Here is a 16,191-nt window from a genome sequence, read left to right on the forward strand (position 1 = left end):
AACATGAGCCACATAGCAGCTATCTGTGTATAAATTCAGGGGCTCATCATAAATTTGAAGGGCAAAAAGAACAGCGGCTATTTCGGCGGCTGAGAGATGGAAACAGCCTGTTCTTCATGTCCAGAAACTATAGCAGCCTTGCCTTTAGCCGACCCATCAGTAAAAACCACACGAGCTCCTAATATGGGTTGTTGTCTAATTATTTTTGGAAAAACAACTGGATGTCTTTTAAAAAACTGTACTAAGCGATGGGAAGGATAATGATTAATTAACTGAGAAGAAACCGTGGCACAAAAGACAGACCAATCATCAATATTATTCTGCAACCATACCACCTGTTGGGAATCATAGGGGATGGAGATGAAATCAGGATATTTTCCAAAAATTTGCAGGCTGATCTTACATGCCTTATACAACAGAGATACAACAGCAGTGGGATATGATTGCACAATTTGTCCAGTGGATGCTGGGGAGTGGACCCAATATATAGGTCCAGTCTGCCAAAACACTGCTGTAGGCGCATGATTGGAAGGAAAGACCAACAACCGCATTGGTGCCTTATAATCCACATAATTAACATGAGCATTATGAATGGCCTGCTCGACTAACTGCAGACATTCCCTGCCTTCTTTGGACAATTGTCTGGGTGAGGAAGGATCTGGATCACCTTTAAGAATATCAAAAAGTGGCTTGAGTTGCCCAGTGGAAATATGCAAAATTGGTCGGATCCAGTTAATATCACCCAACAAACTCTGCAGATCATTCAAAGTCTTCACATCACTTAATCTGATGGTCAAATTCTGAGGGGTGACACCAGTTGGTAAAAGTTGATGGCCTAAATACTGATAAGGAAAATCTGTCTGAATTTTGTCCAGCCTCAAGCTGTTCCTTTACCAATTCAATTGCAGCCTCTAATTTTTCACTTGAAAGGGGCCATTGTTCAACCCAAACTGGTTCATCTGTTTTCCATGTTAATTTAATGGGTTCCACTAACTGACGAGGCTGCTCTACAATGGCCCCTGCGAAAAATGTCCTAACCCTGTCACAGACTGGTTGGGGGTCACCTTGAAGATGTCTGCCCAAACCTTTTCCAGGAAAGTATCCCTGTCTATTAAGCATATTTGGCACAGGCTGAGAGGTCAATACAACATTCATGGCACTCAACAAATCTCGTCCCCACAGGTTGATAGGAATATGTGGTAAGACATACGGCTGGAAAACTCCTGAATGCCCTTCTTGATCCTTCCACCTTAACAACCTGGCACTTTTCTGTGGCTGAGAAGTTCCTATCCCTTGGAGAACGGTTGGGGTGGCCTCTAATGGCCAGGAACTTGGCCACTGTGCCTGGGATATAACTGTACTATCAGCTCCGGTATCAAGTAAACCTGTGAATTTTCTCCCTTCTATCTCTAACTGTAAGGTGGGTCGGGTTTGCATGTCGGAGACCCAACATGCCAAGGGGCCAGAATGTCCAAATCCTCCTTGTCTATCTCTCTTAAGAATGGGGTTGTCAGTTGGAACCTTGGGGATCAAGATCAGCTGGGCAAATCTAGCTCCAGGTGGAATGATTATAGTGCCTTTGGCTGATTCTGCCATGACCTCTATTTCTGCTGGAGTATCCTCATCTATCACTCCTGGGAGTACTCTGATTCCATGCATAGTAGCACTACTTCTTCCTAGGATCAGGCCCAAGGTATTCTTAGGTAAGGGGCCCCTGACTCCTGTTTTTATCCGTTGGGGTCCCAGGAGCGGGGTCAATACCTCTCCAGAGGTGGCACAGAGGTCCAGTCCTGCGCTACCTGGTGTTGCTCTGAGGAGGGTTGAAATATCTGTGCTCCTCGCCGTGGGAGAGGGACTCTGGAAGGAGTCTGCGCTGTTCCGGAAGTTACAGGTGTCTGCTGGGCTCCGTACACCTGAGGTTGGGGGGCCCGGAGCGGGCCCCTGACCCCGTTTCCCGATAGGGGATTGCCTTGGGCATCATATCTGGACCTACAATCACTGCTCCAATGATAGCCTTTATGGCATCTTGGACAAAGATCTGGGGCCTGCAAGGATTGTGGGGGTAATCTTCCTTGTCGCGGAATTTTGGGGCACTGTTTTTTAAAATGTCCAGGCTGTCCACATTTGAAACAGGTTTTGGGAGGCGCCCTAGGGTGGGGCTGAGGGTGTTGAACAGCGGCTGCTATCACTTGCCCAAGGGCATGGGTGGAGTCAATATGTCTGCAGATTTTGAGATAATCATGCAGGGACTTATCTCTGTGGAACCTGAGAGCATCCTGGCAATATTTATTAGCATTCTCAAAGGCTATATGCTTAATTACTGGCATTGCCGGTTCCACGTTACCAAAGATCTTACTAGCAACCTGTATAATACGGTCCACAAATTCTTGAAAAGGTTCTGTGGGGCCTTGCAAGACCTTGGAAAGCTGGTCTCCTGTATTAGCATTAGGTAAGGCCTTCCAGGCTCCAAGGGCTGCATTTGCTATCTGTGCATAAACTCCTACGTCATAATTAACTTGTTGTTGGATGCCCTCAAAAGGTCCAGTGCCAGTAAGCATTTCAAGGCTTCGATCTGCGTGTCCCCCAGCCGCGTTCTGCTCAGCAAAAAATCTGCACCTATCTTGAAAATCCCCTTTCCATAGGAGAAAGTCACCACCATCGAGAGCAGAGCGGCACAATTGCATCCAATCACTAGGAGTAAGATTCAAACTCGAAAAGGATTCTATGAGTGCAAGAGTAAAGGGTGCCTGGGCACCATAATCTTTAACAGCCTGCTTTACATTTTTGAGGTCTTTAAATTGAAGGGGCTGATGCTCCCGGCGAGGGGGACCTCCTCGAACTGGGACCTCTATTACAGGGAAGCATCGAACCCCACCCACCGGCTGATCAGTGAGGCCGTCACTCCATGGCCGCGTGGGGTAATTATTGGGTGAATGGCCCACGGCTTCCTCCTCAGGAGGAGCGGTAGGGGTCACAAAATTAGGGGCATATGGTGGTGGTCTTGAACTGGACAATTTGCCAGAGGAACGTGCACCTATTCCTGCTTTCTTTAACTTTCTTTTAATGTCCCTAATTTCCCGCTTTAAGAAAATCTTCTCTTTATCCTTAATTTTCCGCTTTAAGAAAACCTTCTCCTTATCCTTAATTTTCCGCTTTAAGAAAGCCTCCTCATCTCGTTTGTCCTCACTCTCTTCCGAGGAAGAGGCCTCGTTCTCATCTGAAGAAGAGGCTTCACTCTCCTCTAAAGAAGAGACCTCACTCTCCTCTAAAGAAGAGGTCTCACTCGGGGTGGTTTCACTCGAGGCCGCCTCGTTCCAGGCTTCCAAGGACCGTAGAACTTCCCACCCCTGGATTGCTTCAAAAGTAGTCTGTACTTCTCTTAACTGTCTCTCAACTTTCACTTTATCAGTAAATAATGAATCACGGACTAAGCGCCACAAAGAAAAGTTAACAATGGGGAAATTATCTGGGTCTTTTTGTAAACAGGATTGTAAATTGGCCTTAACCTGTTCCCAATCGGGAATACTCAAGTTGCCTGAAACAATAAACCAAGGACTGCTAGATTGAATGGCTTTAACAAAATTTCTAATCATTTTAAATTTAACTGGCATCCCCAGTTGACGTAGAAGTTCTTCAAGCTCGGTGGCCAATTTATTCCGCGAGAAGGCAGAACCCATTTTATCGTCCTTTTCAACGGATAAATTAAACACCAAGACCTCACTATACTTCAAAATAAATCTAAAACCTGACTATATTTCAAAATAAACCTCCCTCTCCTACCAGTTTAGGAGAGACTTACAATACGTCCCACTTACCTGAATCAGCTGGCCAGACTCTTGGGACGACCCTTCGTCGTATCCTCTCTTTCTCAATCTCGGTGGGAACCTCCAGATGTTGGCAACGCCCGCGTCGCCACGTAATCCGAGCTGAGCGGAGGGACTAGGGTTGCAACGCAGACAACGCAGAGAGACAAGGCAAGGCAACACGCAGTACACCGAATGCCGGTCGATGACAGAATGATCTTTATTGCAACTCCAGACTTTCTTTTATACTCTGCTTAGCTCCTCCCAGTAGTGGCCACCCTAAATCCCTTCAGTTCCTCCCAGTGTTTATCCAATCCTCTAGTGGCCACCCTAAATCCCTTGAGTTTTATCCAATCCCCTGGCAGATAACTTGACAAATAGGAAGCAGGAACTTGCGGTTAAGCCAGTGGCTATATGTATCAGGCCAAAATTACCAATCCTGTTATGCTCTGAGAAACAAGCTAAGCTGTGGAGTTAATCCTTGGGAGACCGGTGCCTGCAAACCGCCAAATTGGCGCAAGCTGAAAACAGAAGCTAAGATTCGGATCTGGGGCTGGCATAGCATGCTAGTTTCTACCTGTGGCACCAGCGTCCCCTATGGGCACCAGTTCATGTCCCGGCTGCTCCACTTCCGATCCAGCTCCCTGCTTTGGGCCTGGGAAAGCAGTGGAGGGTCAGAGGATTGTCTAGGTCTTCGGACTCACACAGGAGCCTCAGAGGAGGTTCCGGGCTCCTGGCTTCCGATGTGCTCAGATCTGACCTGGCCATTGCAGCTATTTGGGGAGAGTCAATCAGTGGGAAGGTCTCTTTCTCACACTCTCTCTCTCTGGATGGAAGATATCTCTCTCTTCTCTTTCTCGCTTTCTCTCCTCTCTCTTTCTCTCTGTGCTTCTCTTTGCAAATCTGCCTTTCAAATAAAAATCTTAAAAAGGAAGGAATGCAATCCAGCTCTGCCACAGGAGTGACAGGGATGACAGGGATCCAATCACCTAAGCCACCACCTGGTGCCTCCCAGCTGCACAGTGGTATTGAAAGCAGGGCTGGGACTTGAACCAGGAACTGCAATATGAAACACAGTGACCTAAGCCACTATGCCAATTGCCTTCCTCATGAAAGAACACACTTAACTGGTTTTCCAAGAGTTTACTGAAGATGAGTAAATTCCAAAGGAAGGAAAAATAGAATTATCTACACAGTAATACAAAAATTAATCACTGTCTTCCAAATTCTGTAGTTTCAGACATCCCTAAGAAAAGTAAACAAAACTGCCAAATCCTTGAAAGGTTAGCTTTGAAAAACCTAACGGGGGGAGGGGTGGGGTGATTCCCAGTTCCAACGAAACTGTATCACATAATACAATGTAATCAATGAATAAAAAAAAAAAAAAAGAAAAAAAAAACATAACAAACTGTATGTATCTTTTAAACCAGCAATTCTACTTCCAATAATCTTTCAGGATTATATATATGCACAAAAATTCACAATGCTACATTGTTTGTACTAAGAAAAAAATAGATATATCCATCCTATGAAATATTATATAAAGATGCAAAAGAATATGCATACTGTTCAAAAGAATGCAGTAGAGCCACACAGAGTCCTATGGAAAATGACAGAATTAAAGGAAAAAAGTAGCCAAACTTATACTATATAATAACCTATCTTTAAAGCAGCCAAACTAATATGTTTGTATATGCACAGAACATGTCTACAAGAGGGAAGAAATTGCCAAAATCGCTATCTCCAGACTGGAAGTGAGAAAAACTTTATTTTTAAAAACCATGAGCACACATCACTTCAAAGTAAATCATCCTTGAAATCCTTATCTCCCCAGGAGGGTATCCATTGCCAAATTTAATTAGTCTCTAATTCATGACCTGAATTCTTTGGTCCCAGGCTTTAAATTCAACAGAATCTAATCTACACAAACTAGTGAGCAATCTATCTGATAAACTACTCTAATTTTAAATTACAATGCAGTAAAACAGTTTAAAAGCAATGATTATCTCATTATTTCACATGCACACTCCCAAAAATCTATAATCCAAAAAAGATAGGCAAGAAAAATGTATAGAAATGGCCTCATTTGTTCTATAGCACTCGCCTGTCCGTTACTATATTCTCGGTATCGTCCAAGCATCTGGTCTACTTGTCGCAGGTTCCAACTGGTATCCTTGAGGAAGATAATTCACTAATTATTACTTATGTCAAACACCGCTTCCCCCAATCAATACTGGCACTATGGCAAACAGCCAAGTCAAACATTCACAACAGATCCAAATTCTATCATAATTATCCTAAATGTCAACATACTTCCAAAATATTAGGTCAACCTTAACACAAGTGAAAGAGCAATTTATCTGCAATTTATGTGTGTAAATCCAACTCACATACTTTGCATCTTTATCCAAGGATCCATAATAAGTTGGCAGCTGAACCATAAATTGGAAAGAATCATCATGATCTAATTTGTGTGACTCTACTATCATACCCATTTGATACAAAATGGATCCTGGAAGAGCAAGTCCAGGGAACTGTGTGCGAAGGACCAAGCCCTCTGGAGCAAAGCCATGTCAAGCACAACTTCAGCTCAGAACTTCATGGAGAAACAAGGAAGTGTCCTTTAATTTTTAACTATAAACAACAAATTGAGCTCTGATCTCACTGAAAATGTTCTCACCCAAATTTGATGGATTTTCCTACAGAAATTAATGGAAACATTTCTTTCAAACCTATCTACTTACTAATATGCCTAATCAATTTAAAATTGTAAAGATTCATCATCCAAACATCCAATGCTATATTAATTTGAATAGTTCAAAAAGAATATGTCTTCAGTAAGGCAGAGATATATCTACCATTCGCTGATTTTTTTTTCCCCTAAATTTCTGCCACAGTTAGGGGAAGACTTAGGTCAAAGCCAGGAGCCAGGAATTCAATTTGGATCTCCCATGGGAGTGGTGGAGACCCCATCCCATGGGATGCATTAGTGGAAGGTGGTATCAGAGGCGGTGTTCAAGCGCACACCAGGGACCTCATAAGGGATGCATCTCACGCCAAATGCCCACCCCATCCCAATTTTTAAAAACAAAATATGCCTTTTCTGCCAGAAATCCTCCTCTTCTTATCTAGCACATAGTCTCAAAGTAACCAAGCAAATGAAAACCCACGCTTCTCCCGGCTGAGGCAACAGTGAGAGGCGAGCATCCTGTTTGTGGATTTTGTTTTTCCGGTCTGACTCTGCTACTCCTTTCCCGACGAAGCCACCAACTGTCTCCACACAAACAGCCAGCTACTGTCAATGGTTAGGCACAAATAAAAATGGCAGCCCTTTATGTGTTACTCATCCATAAATAATCTACTCCATTAACACACCAACAATTCCCCCAAAGGCCCATGTCCACCAGCAGCTCAACTGTGGTCATTTCTTGGCTTTATTCCCACAATACTTTATTTGCAAATACTACTTTGTTCCTAACTATTCTCACACAAACTATCAGATATTTCAAATATCTTTGTTCTTTGACTTCAGAAGCAAAATAATGATCCTTAAATATTTCTAAGCCCCAACTCCCAGAACCTGTAGAAATACTTTACAGAGCAAAGGTGGGTTCACAGATGTGATTAAACCTACAGCTGGAATGCTTTGGGCTGGATTAACTGAAAGATCCAAAGAAGCCCAAGTACAGTGAAGAGGAAAGGGCACGCAGGGTTGGTGGAGTGATGCGCTGTGAGGATTCACCCTAGCCCTGCTGGCTTTGAAGAAAGAAGGGGACACAGATTAGATGGACGGCCTAGAAACAACACAGGATTCGGGCCAGATTTCCTCCTCAAGCTTCTGGACAGTAAGGCAGCCCTCCCAATCCTGTGATTTCAGTTCAAGCAGACCCTCAACAGACTTTGGACTCATAGACCTATAAGGTAACCATCATCATTATTTAATACCCCAGTTTTGCGTGGCAACTCACTATACCAACAGGAAAACTAGCACACCAACTGAAACTCTGAGCAAGCACAAGCTACTGACAGCCTATGGAAGGCCATCACTGGGTCACTAACCTGTAACGTGCTTGTTATGCTGTAGACCTTCTCAGTGACGTCTACCGCAGGATGACCTCGAACTTCCTTGTGAGTTGACCTGGCAGCCCATCTACTCAGTCGGTCACAACAGAAGAAGCGGTTTGAATCACTGGATGATTCTGCCATCGGTGTACACCAACCCTCAACAATAAATTCAGATCAAACTCAGCCATTCATTACAAAGCATGAAAACAAGACATTCTTAACTGTCCAATCTCTTTAAGTATTTATTATGCTCATTCTTCAGCTTACTGTAATTTCTACATAAATACATTAGAAATACAGAAAGTTACTTTCCTGTGTACTTCTCCCTCTTTTGTTTTTTTTGTTTGTTTCTAGAGAACAAATCTTCAGATATAATTTTAGTCATATGTAGAGCCTCAAATAATCATTCCTTAGACTTGTCCAATGTCTCATTTTAAATGTACTTTCAAATAGAGCATTTCACTGAAGCCTACAAAACTGGAAAGTGGATAAGGAAAATACAGTTACACACTAAAGCTAGCATTCCCAGGTCTCTTGCTTTTAGGCTGAGGTCCTCTCGAATAAGCTCCAAGAACGTGAATCTTTAAAAATACAGCGCAGTACCTACAATGAGAGCCCTCTCTTCAATGAAAAATCTCATGCACTCTTATTTCAAATAAGCAGAGAATTAAATGAATGTTCTAAGACAGGCACAGATCCTATCATAACTGTCATGGGAGAAGGCAGCAGCTTTAAGATTGTTACCAAAATAGACAGGCAAATCACCTGGGTGTAATTTCAGCAGTAGAAAATTCTCTAAGCCCTTTTATCTCATCTTTACCTTGGTGGTTTGTGGGGAGCAGCTGACCCCAGCGTGTGAGGGGCGGCAAGATGGCGGCTGGCCCAGGACCAGGAGGTGGGATTTGTCCCACCAGTAGGCAGGCAGCAAGTCACAAGGATGGGCTAATGCTCCCCCGCTGCGATTGCTGGCCTATCAGATAGCGCCCGTGGACCCACGGGGAGAAGTGATTGGTGGAAAAGAGTATAGAAGCGGCCCATTTTTGGCAATAAACCTTCTTGTTCGTCTGCCCTTTTCGTTCGTTTGTGTGTGTGTTCGTTTGGTGTGTGTGTGCCGGCTGCGGTGGTGGTTCCTGTTTTTTCCAGGCCCTCGAGATTCCTCATCATTTTAGTGTCGCTGCAGGGCGGCGACATTCTAGTGGCCCATACAGGGAAACTTTCAGCCTGCGCCAGCATGAAAAACGAATGGAAAAAAAAGCAGGCTCCTTATATACTGTTCTCCACCAATCACTTCTCCCCGTGGGTCCACTGGGCATTATCTGGTAGGCCAGCAAGCGTAGCGGGGGAGCATTAGCCTATCCTTGTGACCTACTGCCTGCCTACTGGCAGGACAAATCCTGCCTCCTCGGCCAGCCGCCATCTTGCAACCCCTCATACGCTGGGGTCAGGCCGCTCCCCACAGTTGTTCATTAATGCCTAGGAAAACTGCTTAATGCAAGAAAATCTCAAAAGCATCAGAAAAATTTTATAAAAATAGAAACATCTAAGAACAAAGATACATCAGAGAGAACATTGCTAATCACCAGTAAACATTTACTGAGTATTCCAGCAACTTGTCTGCTTTTTGTAGCAGTAACTTTCACACTGTTACCAGCTTCCTAAAATCTCTATGAGCATTCTGTTTTCTAGCTCCTTAATTTCAGTGTGATGAAGTTTTTCTTTAATGACACACTATTCTAGACTCCGTACACCTTTATTCTGGTTACATCTGAGAAGGTTCACACTACGCAACTAAAGAGAAACAGGGGGATTTGTTATTTGTGTAATCCCTGGAGCATTTAGAGAATGTAATCATATTTTTTAAAAAAATTTTAAATTAACAATTACAGAAGCAATGATCATTATTGTGAGTTCAAGTTTTTCAAAGCAAAATACAACCCATCCTTGCCATTTCAGAAAAGCAATCAATAGGGTATTCAACTTCTTCCCACTACTTGAGACAGAGAATATCCACCTCTCTGGCCATGGCTCTGGATTTTCCTCTACACCTGTTATCCATCTCTGGTTCTTCTGGATCCTGACCCTGTGCTGGAGTAAAGACGTGCACAAGACTTCTCCTAGCTCCCAACTGCTTAAACCCTAAAGTTAAGAAGAAATCTCGAATGCACTGTTCATCCTCTAAAGGAAATTATTCACATGCTAAAATATTTTTCAGCACTTTCCAATTACTAGAAGAAGGTGGGGAAAAAAAGCAACATTTTCTGAGAACCTGGTACGTGAGGCAGTTTATGTTTCTAGAGACAACATATATAATTCTCAAAACAGCATATTGAAGTGACACCACCAACCCCTAATTTACGAGAATACAACCAACTCTGAGTGGCCAACCTGGGCTCCCCTCAGCCTCCTCCACCTTCACTCTTCACTGTGTCCTACCACCTGCTCCGTACTGGTAACATAGTCTTCATGGTGAATACAAATTGCTAAAACCAGTAGCAGGCCATGGTCTACATATGTCTAGTCTCCTTCTCATTCATGTCAGCATTAAAATATATAGAAAAATAAAAGATAAAGTAATAATATGAACTTTTAATCAGGCACCGGTGGGGGTGGAAAAAAAAAACAAATGACATAAATGCTATAGGTAAAAAAGTCCTCTGAAATGAAACAAACCAGATAAAAGGAATAGACATAAAAATCTCTTATCTTTTATGTAAAAGAGAATAATAATTTCATATTTTAACTCATAATTTAGCAGTTAGCAATTGTGGAAAGTAAATTGAAGCCAAGAAAGATAAGAGGTTTTGTTTCTTTGGTCTTTTTATCTCTTGTATAAGAGAAAATAATAGTTCCACATTTCAAATCATAATTTAACAATCAGTATCTCTGGGAAGCACACTGAAACTAAGAAATCACCAAGCAGAAGAAAGGGTGATACTGAAAATGACAATGTTTACAATGGCTGTCGGGAGAACACGGAACACACTCTCTGGCATAACTTAATTTTTCTAAGAATAAAAATGTAATAATTTGTTATCCAGGATAATTTTATTGGATACGAATGACACATCAGACTTTTCCAACCAATAATTTGAGTTCCACAAAACTTTGTAACTGAATGTATTCTTTAAGATTGTTTATTGTTATTTAATTGAAAAACAAAGTTACAGACAGACACAGAGATAGACAAATCTTTTATCAGCTGGCTCCTCCCTAAATGATGTCCAGGAGTCTAGAACTACATCTGGGTCTCCCACGTGCATGCAGGGACCCATACACTTAGACCATCCTCAGCTGCTTTTCCAGGCACATTAGCAGGGAGCTAGATGGAGCCGGCAGGCATACACTACGAGCAGCAGCTTAATCCACAGTGCACACCACCAGTCCTCATTCTTTCCAGTAAGTTAGAAAAAATATTTAAAACACAATAAAAAGATGAATTTAATAAGCACACATGTGTATCTACCAATGAGATTACCATTCCAACATTAGTATGTCTAATATTTTATAATAAAATACTTAGAACTTTGTAAATACAGTTCTAATACCTTTCTACTCTACCTCTTCCCAAAACTATTGCTGCCCCATCTTCCCATGATTTCATGTCTAACTCTCTGGTTCATGTATTTGTGCTTTTGCAACAGGTACACACCTCAAAACCCTTTTCATGGAGCACAGAGGATAATCAAGCGACAAGTGCTATTAACTAAAGATACTTGGTACCTGAGTTTAAATCAGAAAATCTTAGAAGTATTACATAAATTATGTGCAACATTAAAATGATCTCCAAACACCACATCTCTCAGCGTGAAAAATGACCTCTAACACACCTCCACTAGCATTACACACTTTTAATAAAATCATCCTTTCGTGTGTGAGGCTCACAGTCTTCAGTCATTCATTTTTCTTATTTCTCGCAATAAAGGATGTTCAAACTCCTGCAACCAATGCAGTTCTGCAGACACCCCAGACTCACAGTGACTTGACAGGTTCGTATTTATGCACATAAGAACAATACAATACACACGTGGCAGGAAGGTCAGCAAATGCAGAGCCTGCTCAGAGAAGGTAAGAGAGTGAATGCACGTGAACAGGCTGACAAGCTGAAGAACGGTTTAAATGAAGGCTCTGTACTCAGTTTCCTTCTTCTTGGCATGTGTTTTCTGGCCACTACCTGCCCTCCTCACTATCCCCTCGACATCCGTTCAGATAGAAACCATGTGGCCAATGAGCTGAAGATGCGGGTTCATAAAGTCAGTAGCTTGCACTCATGATCAAGAATACCAGCTGGCAAAACTGCAGGACTCCTTGTCAGCTGAAGCTAAAGGAGAATTTTTTGTTGTGATTTATGCTCTGGCATTTTGCTGAAGGCCATATTAGAACACTAGAAATGTGGGAATGTACTGAAACATTAAAATACTAGGTAAGGACCATCCGGCAGCGTGTGGCACAGCCATTAAGCCTACGCTTGCAACATCAGCACTCCATTTCGAAGCACAATTTCGCATCCCGGCTGCTCTGCTCCCGCTCCAGCTCCCAGCTGCTCTGCTCCCGCTCCAGCTCCTGGCTGCTCTGCTCCCAGCCTCAGCTCCCAGCTGCTCTGCTCCCACTCCAGCTCCGGGCTGCTCCAGCCCTGCTCCAGCTCCCAGCTGCTCTGCTCCAGCTCCTGGCTGCTCTGCTCCCGCCCCAGCTCCTGGCTGCTCTGCACCAGCTCCAGCTCCCAGCTGCTCTGCTCCCGCTCCAGCTCCCGGCTAACGTGCCTGAGAATGCAGCACAGGATGCTGCAGGTGGCCAGACCCCTGAAACCCATGAAAGAGACCAGGATGGAGTTCCTGCCTTACAAATTTGCCTGGACCAGTTCCAATTGTTGACCTTTAGCAGCCACGTGAGGAGTGACCCCACACAGGAAAGATCAAGCTCTCACTCATTCTCCCTCCCCCGCCAGCCCTCCCTCTCCCCCTCCTTCCCGCTGTTCCTCTCTCCAACCTTATCACTTTGTTTTTCAAAGAAATAAATCTTTAAAAAATATTATGTAAAAATGTATTTATGTATGCTTACATGGCATATGCAACCAAACTGTAGTATGAAAATAAATTCAAAACGGTTCATGAGGGATGACATCATCTATATCACAATTCAAAGTCCAGGGGCCCAGCGCAGTAGCCTAGTGGATAAAATCCTTGATATGCACGTGCCAGAATCCCATATGGTCACCAGTTCGGGTCCCGGCCACCCTGCTTCCCATTCAGCTCCCTGCTTGTGGCCTGGTAAAGTAGTCAAGGACAACCCAAAAGCCTTGGGACCCTGAACCCACATGGGAGAGCTGGAAGAGCTCCTGGCTCCTGGCTTCGAATCAGCTCAGTTACAGCCAGCTGGGGAGTAAACCAGAGGATGGAATCTTCCTCTCTGTCTCTCCTCCTCTCTACATATCTGCCTTTCCAATAAAAATAAAGAAATCAAAGCCAAAGAAGAATGAAGTCCAATAGAATAACAACTATGTACGTTATTGGAAATGTTCCATCATTATTTTTATCAATTAAAAAGAAAAAAATTGAACTAAATGAGAAATCCATTCTCTTCTTTGTAAAAAAAAAATACCTTGACACTTGATTAAAGAAATGAAAGAATATCTAAATATGAATAATGACTACACTGCTGAAAAATAACTTAAAGAAACTTTAATTCAAGTTGAAGGTCAGAAAGTTCTTTCTCTCAACTAGAGAAAAAGCAGTCACCCCTCCCGTACAGCTCACCGCTCCTCCCACTGCCCAGGCTGCTTCCTGGTAAGAGGGCACTTGTGGTGCAGTGGCTCTTTCCCACACCCTAGGAAGGACAGGGATGCGGGGATGACCTCGACTGAAAGCCCTCCGAATCTCAGAACAGCTCTGCGTCTGAAGAGCAGGAGGCACGATTCTTCGACTTGTTTATTTAGCTGCTCCCAACACACCAGTAGTTAAAGATATAAATATTGTTGCTTCTGCCTTAATGAACCCTATAAAGAAGACACACAGTCAATAGAGAAAGTAATGAACTCTGATCAATTCACTCCCACTGAGGACCTCCCCGCAGAAACAAATGCTCTTATGCAAACCTGAACAGTGGGACCAGAGAGAGCAAAGCTGCATTCAGAGCCTGTCGTAAGAGGATTGGCAATAAGCCTTACAAACTCAAGTCCATCTCTTTTGTTATTTGACCTAAAGAACCACCAGATTTTCTTCATTATAATCATGCACATTTGTATGGATGAGAGCCGTAATTTATTAATTCTCAAATCCCTTTTCCTCAGAGTCAGTTTAAAACAATTAGGATTTGCAAGCTGTTCCATAACAGATAAGCACCCAGCATCGGGATGATACTTCACAAAGCCTGACTAGTCACGTTTAGTATGCAGTTGCTTCTACGGCCTCCAAGCACCTCTGCAGTCCCTGTCCATGCCGGCTGTCCTCAAACACGTTCAAGGTGATGAGGCTGGTGCTTACAGCACACACAGTGGGTGTATTTTAAGCTTAATCAATAACCAAGGTCAAATTTTAGAATGCATTTCTAATTGTTCCAATAGCTGTAAAACATGAGAGCTTTGCCTTTACATTCAAGTGAAAAAGTTAACAGGCCAGCAAACGTTATCATGTAGAAACAATTCATTTTGTCTGTCCTCTTTTTATCAATGCTCTTCTGTAACTTCATTTACACTCTTCTGGTAAAACTGTGGAACATTAAAATCATTCAGTCCATCAATCAGTTCTGTTAGGCTGGTGAATAAAATGATCCACGTAATGAGAAAGAGATACTCAAACCCAAATCATTTATTACCTACTGAACTGTCACCAGGAAGAGATGAAATAAGTCGCCATCCTTGATGAGACACAATGACCTGGAAGAGCATTATATATAGGAAACCAAGCATCAGACAAAATCCAGATGAAGCCAGGTCAAGATCTTTCAGATCAAGATGATTCTCTTGACAGATAGGAGAAGTTTGACAGATGGAAGAAACTAGGCTATTGGATTTTAAAAAAGAAACAAAGTCTCAAAGAAAATAAAAACTTAACAGAAGTTGGGATCTTAGTGTTGGGAAGTGGAGTAGAGGGGGACATAGAATCAGTGTCCACCCAGTGTTATACTTGGCCAAATTCCTGCAAAGCCAAGGCTAAGCAAGGGCTGGGACACACCAAAGCCTTCTGAATATTCATCAACTAAATAACCACAAGCATACTCTCAACAGCCAAACACTCCAAGACTCAACCATACACAGATCTATGCTAAGAGCTCTACAAATTTCAGAGAGATGTATGTATCTGATAAAGGCTTAATGCACCTTTTAGAATCACTACTAGTTTTTTTCACAAGGATAAAACAAGGTTGAAAACATCAAGGAAAAAAGTCTGCAGTACATGGGAATCCAAGGATTCATCAGTAACGAACAATTCAGTCACAAAAGGCACAAAGCATAGATTAACAGGCAATTAACAGACACAATTGGCCCCAGCAAACACATACTTCACCAGAGAACTGCCAATTCAAATCATAAAATAATATTCCTGTTTATCTGTTTTACACAGATGGAAAAAAGCTTCTACAACAGGGCTGCCAAACGCCTGCTTAGTCATAAGGGCATGGACACAAAAACTGAAGCAGCTTTTCCAGGGTACACCCTGACAATACAAGCAAAACTAATTAATATGCACACCTTTGATCTTAGGAATTCCACTTTGATGAATATTATCCTAGAAAAACAAAAGATATATAAGTATACCTTCTGTTTTCAATTAGGTATAAGAATTTCATTGTAGGGCCCAGTGCAGTAGCCTAGTGGCTAAAGACCTTGCCTTGCACGTGCCAGGATCCCATACGGGTGTTGGTTCTAATCCTGGCGGCCCCACTTCCCATCCAGCTCCCTGCTGTGACCTGGGAAAGCAGTTGAGGACAACCCAAAGCCTTGAGACCCCCGCACCCACATGGGAGACCTGGAGGAAGTTCCTGCTTCCTGACTCGGATCAGCTCAGCTCTGGCCATTGTGGCCACTTGAGTGAATCAGTAGATGGAAGCTCTTCCTCTCTGTATAATATGCCTTTCCAATAAAAAAAAAATTTAAAAAATAATTTCATTGTACATTTTTTTTTCATTTTACAATTATTTATACAAGTAAAAATTTACACCACTATTTTGGCACAGCAAGTTAAGCCACTACCTGGGGCACCAGCATCCCTTGCAGGAACTGGTTTGAATCTTGACTGCTCTGCTTTTAAACCAGTTTTCTACCAATGTGTTTGGGAAAGCACTAGAAGACAACCCAGATGCCTGTGCCTCTATACTGTCCTGGGAGACC

General features: G+C 42.8%; 1 protein-coding gene across 1 annotated transcript in view; it reads right to left on the reverse strand.

Annotated features, from left to right (window-relative positions):
• LOC131479461 (centrosomal protein of 128 kDa-like) overlaps positions 1-8,009 on the reverse strand; it is a 105,064-nt gene extending 97,055 nt beyond the window's left edge. The window contains 2 exon segments of the mRNA XM_058659962.1: positions 5,908-5,976; positions 7,863-8,009. Of these exon segments, the coding sequence (XP_058515945.1) occupies positions 5,908-5,976; positions 7,863-8,009 (216 nt within the window).
• Between the last annotated feature and the right edge of the window lie 8,182 nt (positions 8,010-16,191).

Source organism: Ochotona princeps, unplaced genomic scaffold (genome assembly GCF_030435755.1).
Source record: "Ochotona princeps isolate mOchPri1 unplaced genomic scaffold, mOchPri1.hap1 HAP1_SCAFFOLD_161, whole genome shotgun sequence".
In the NCBI taxonomy this organism is placed as follows: domain Eukaryota; kingdom Metazoa; phylum Chordata; class Mammalia; order Lagomorpha; family Ochotonidae; genus Ochotona; species Ochotona princeps.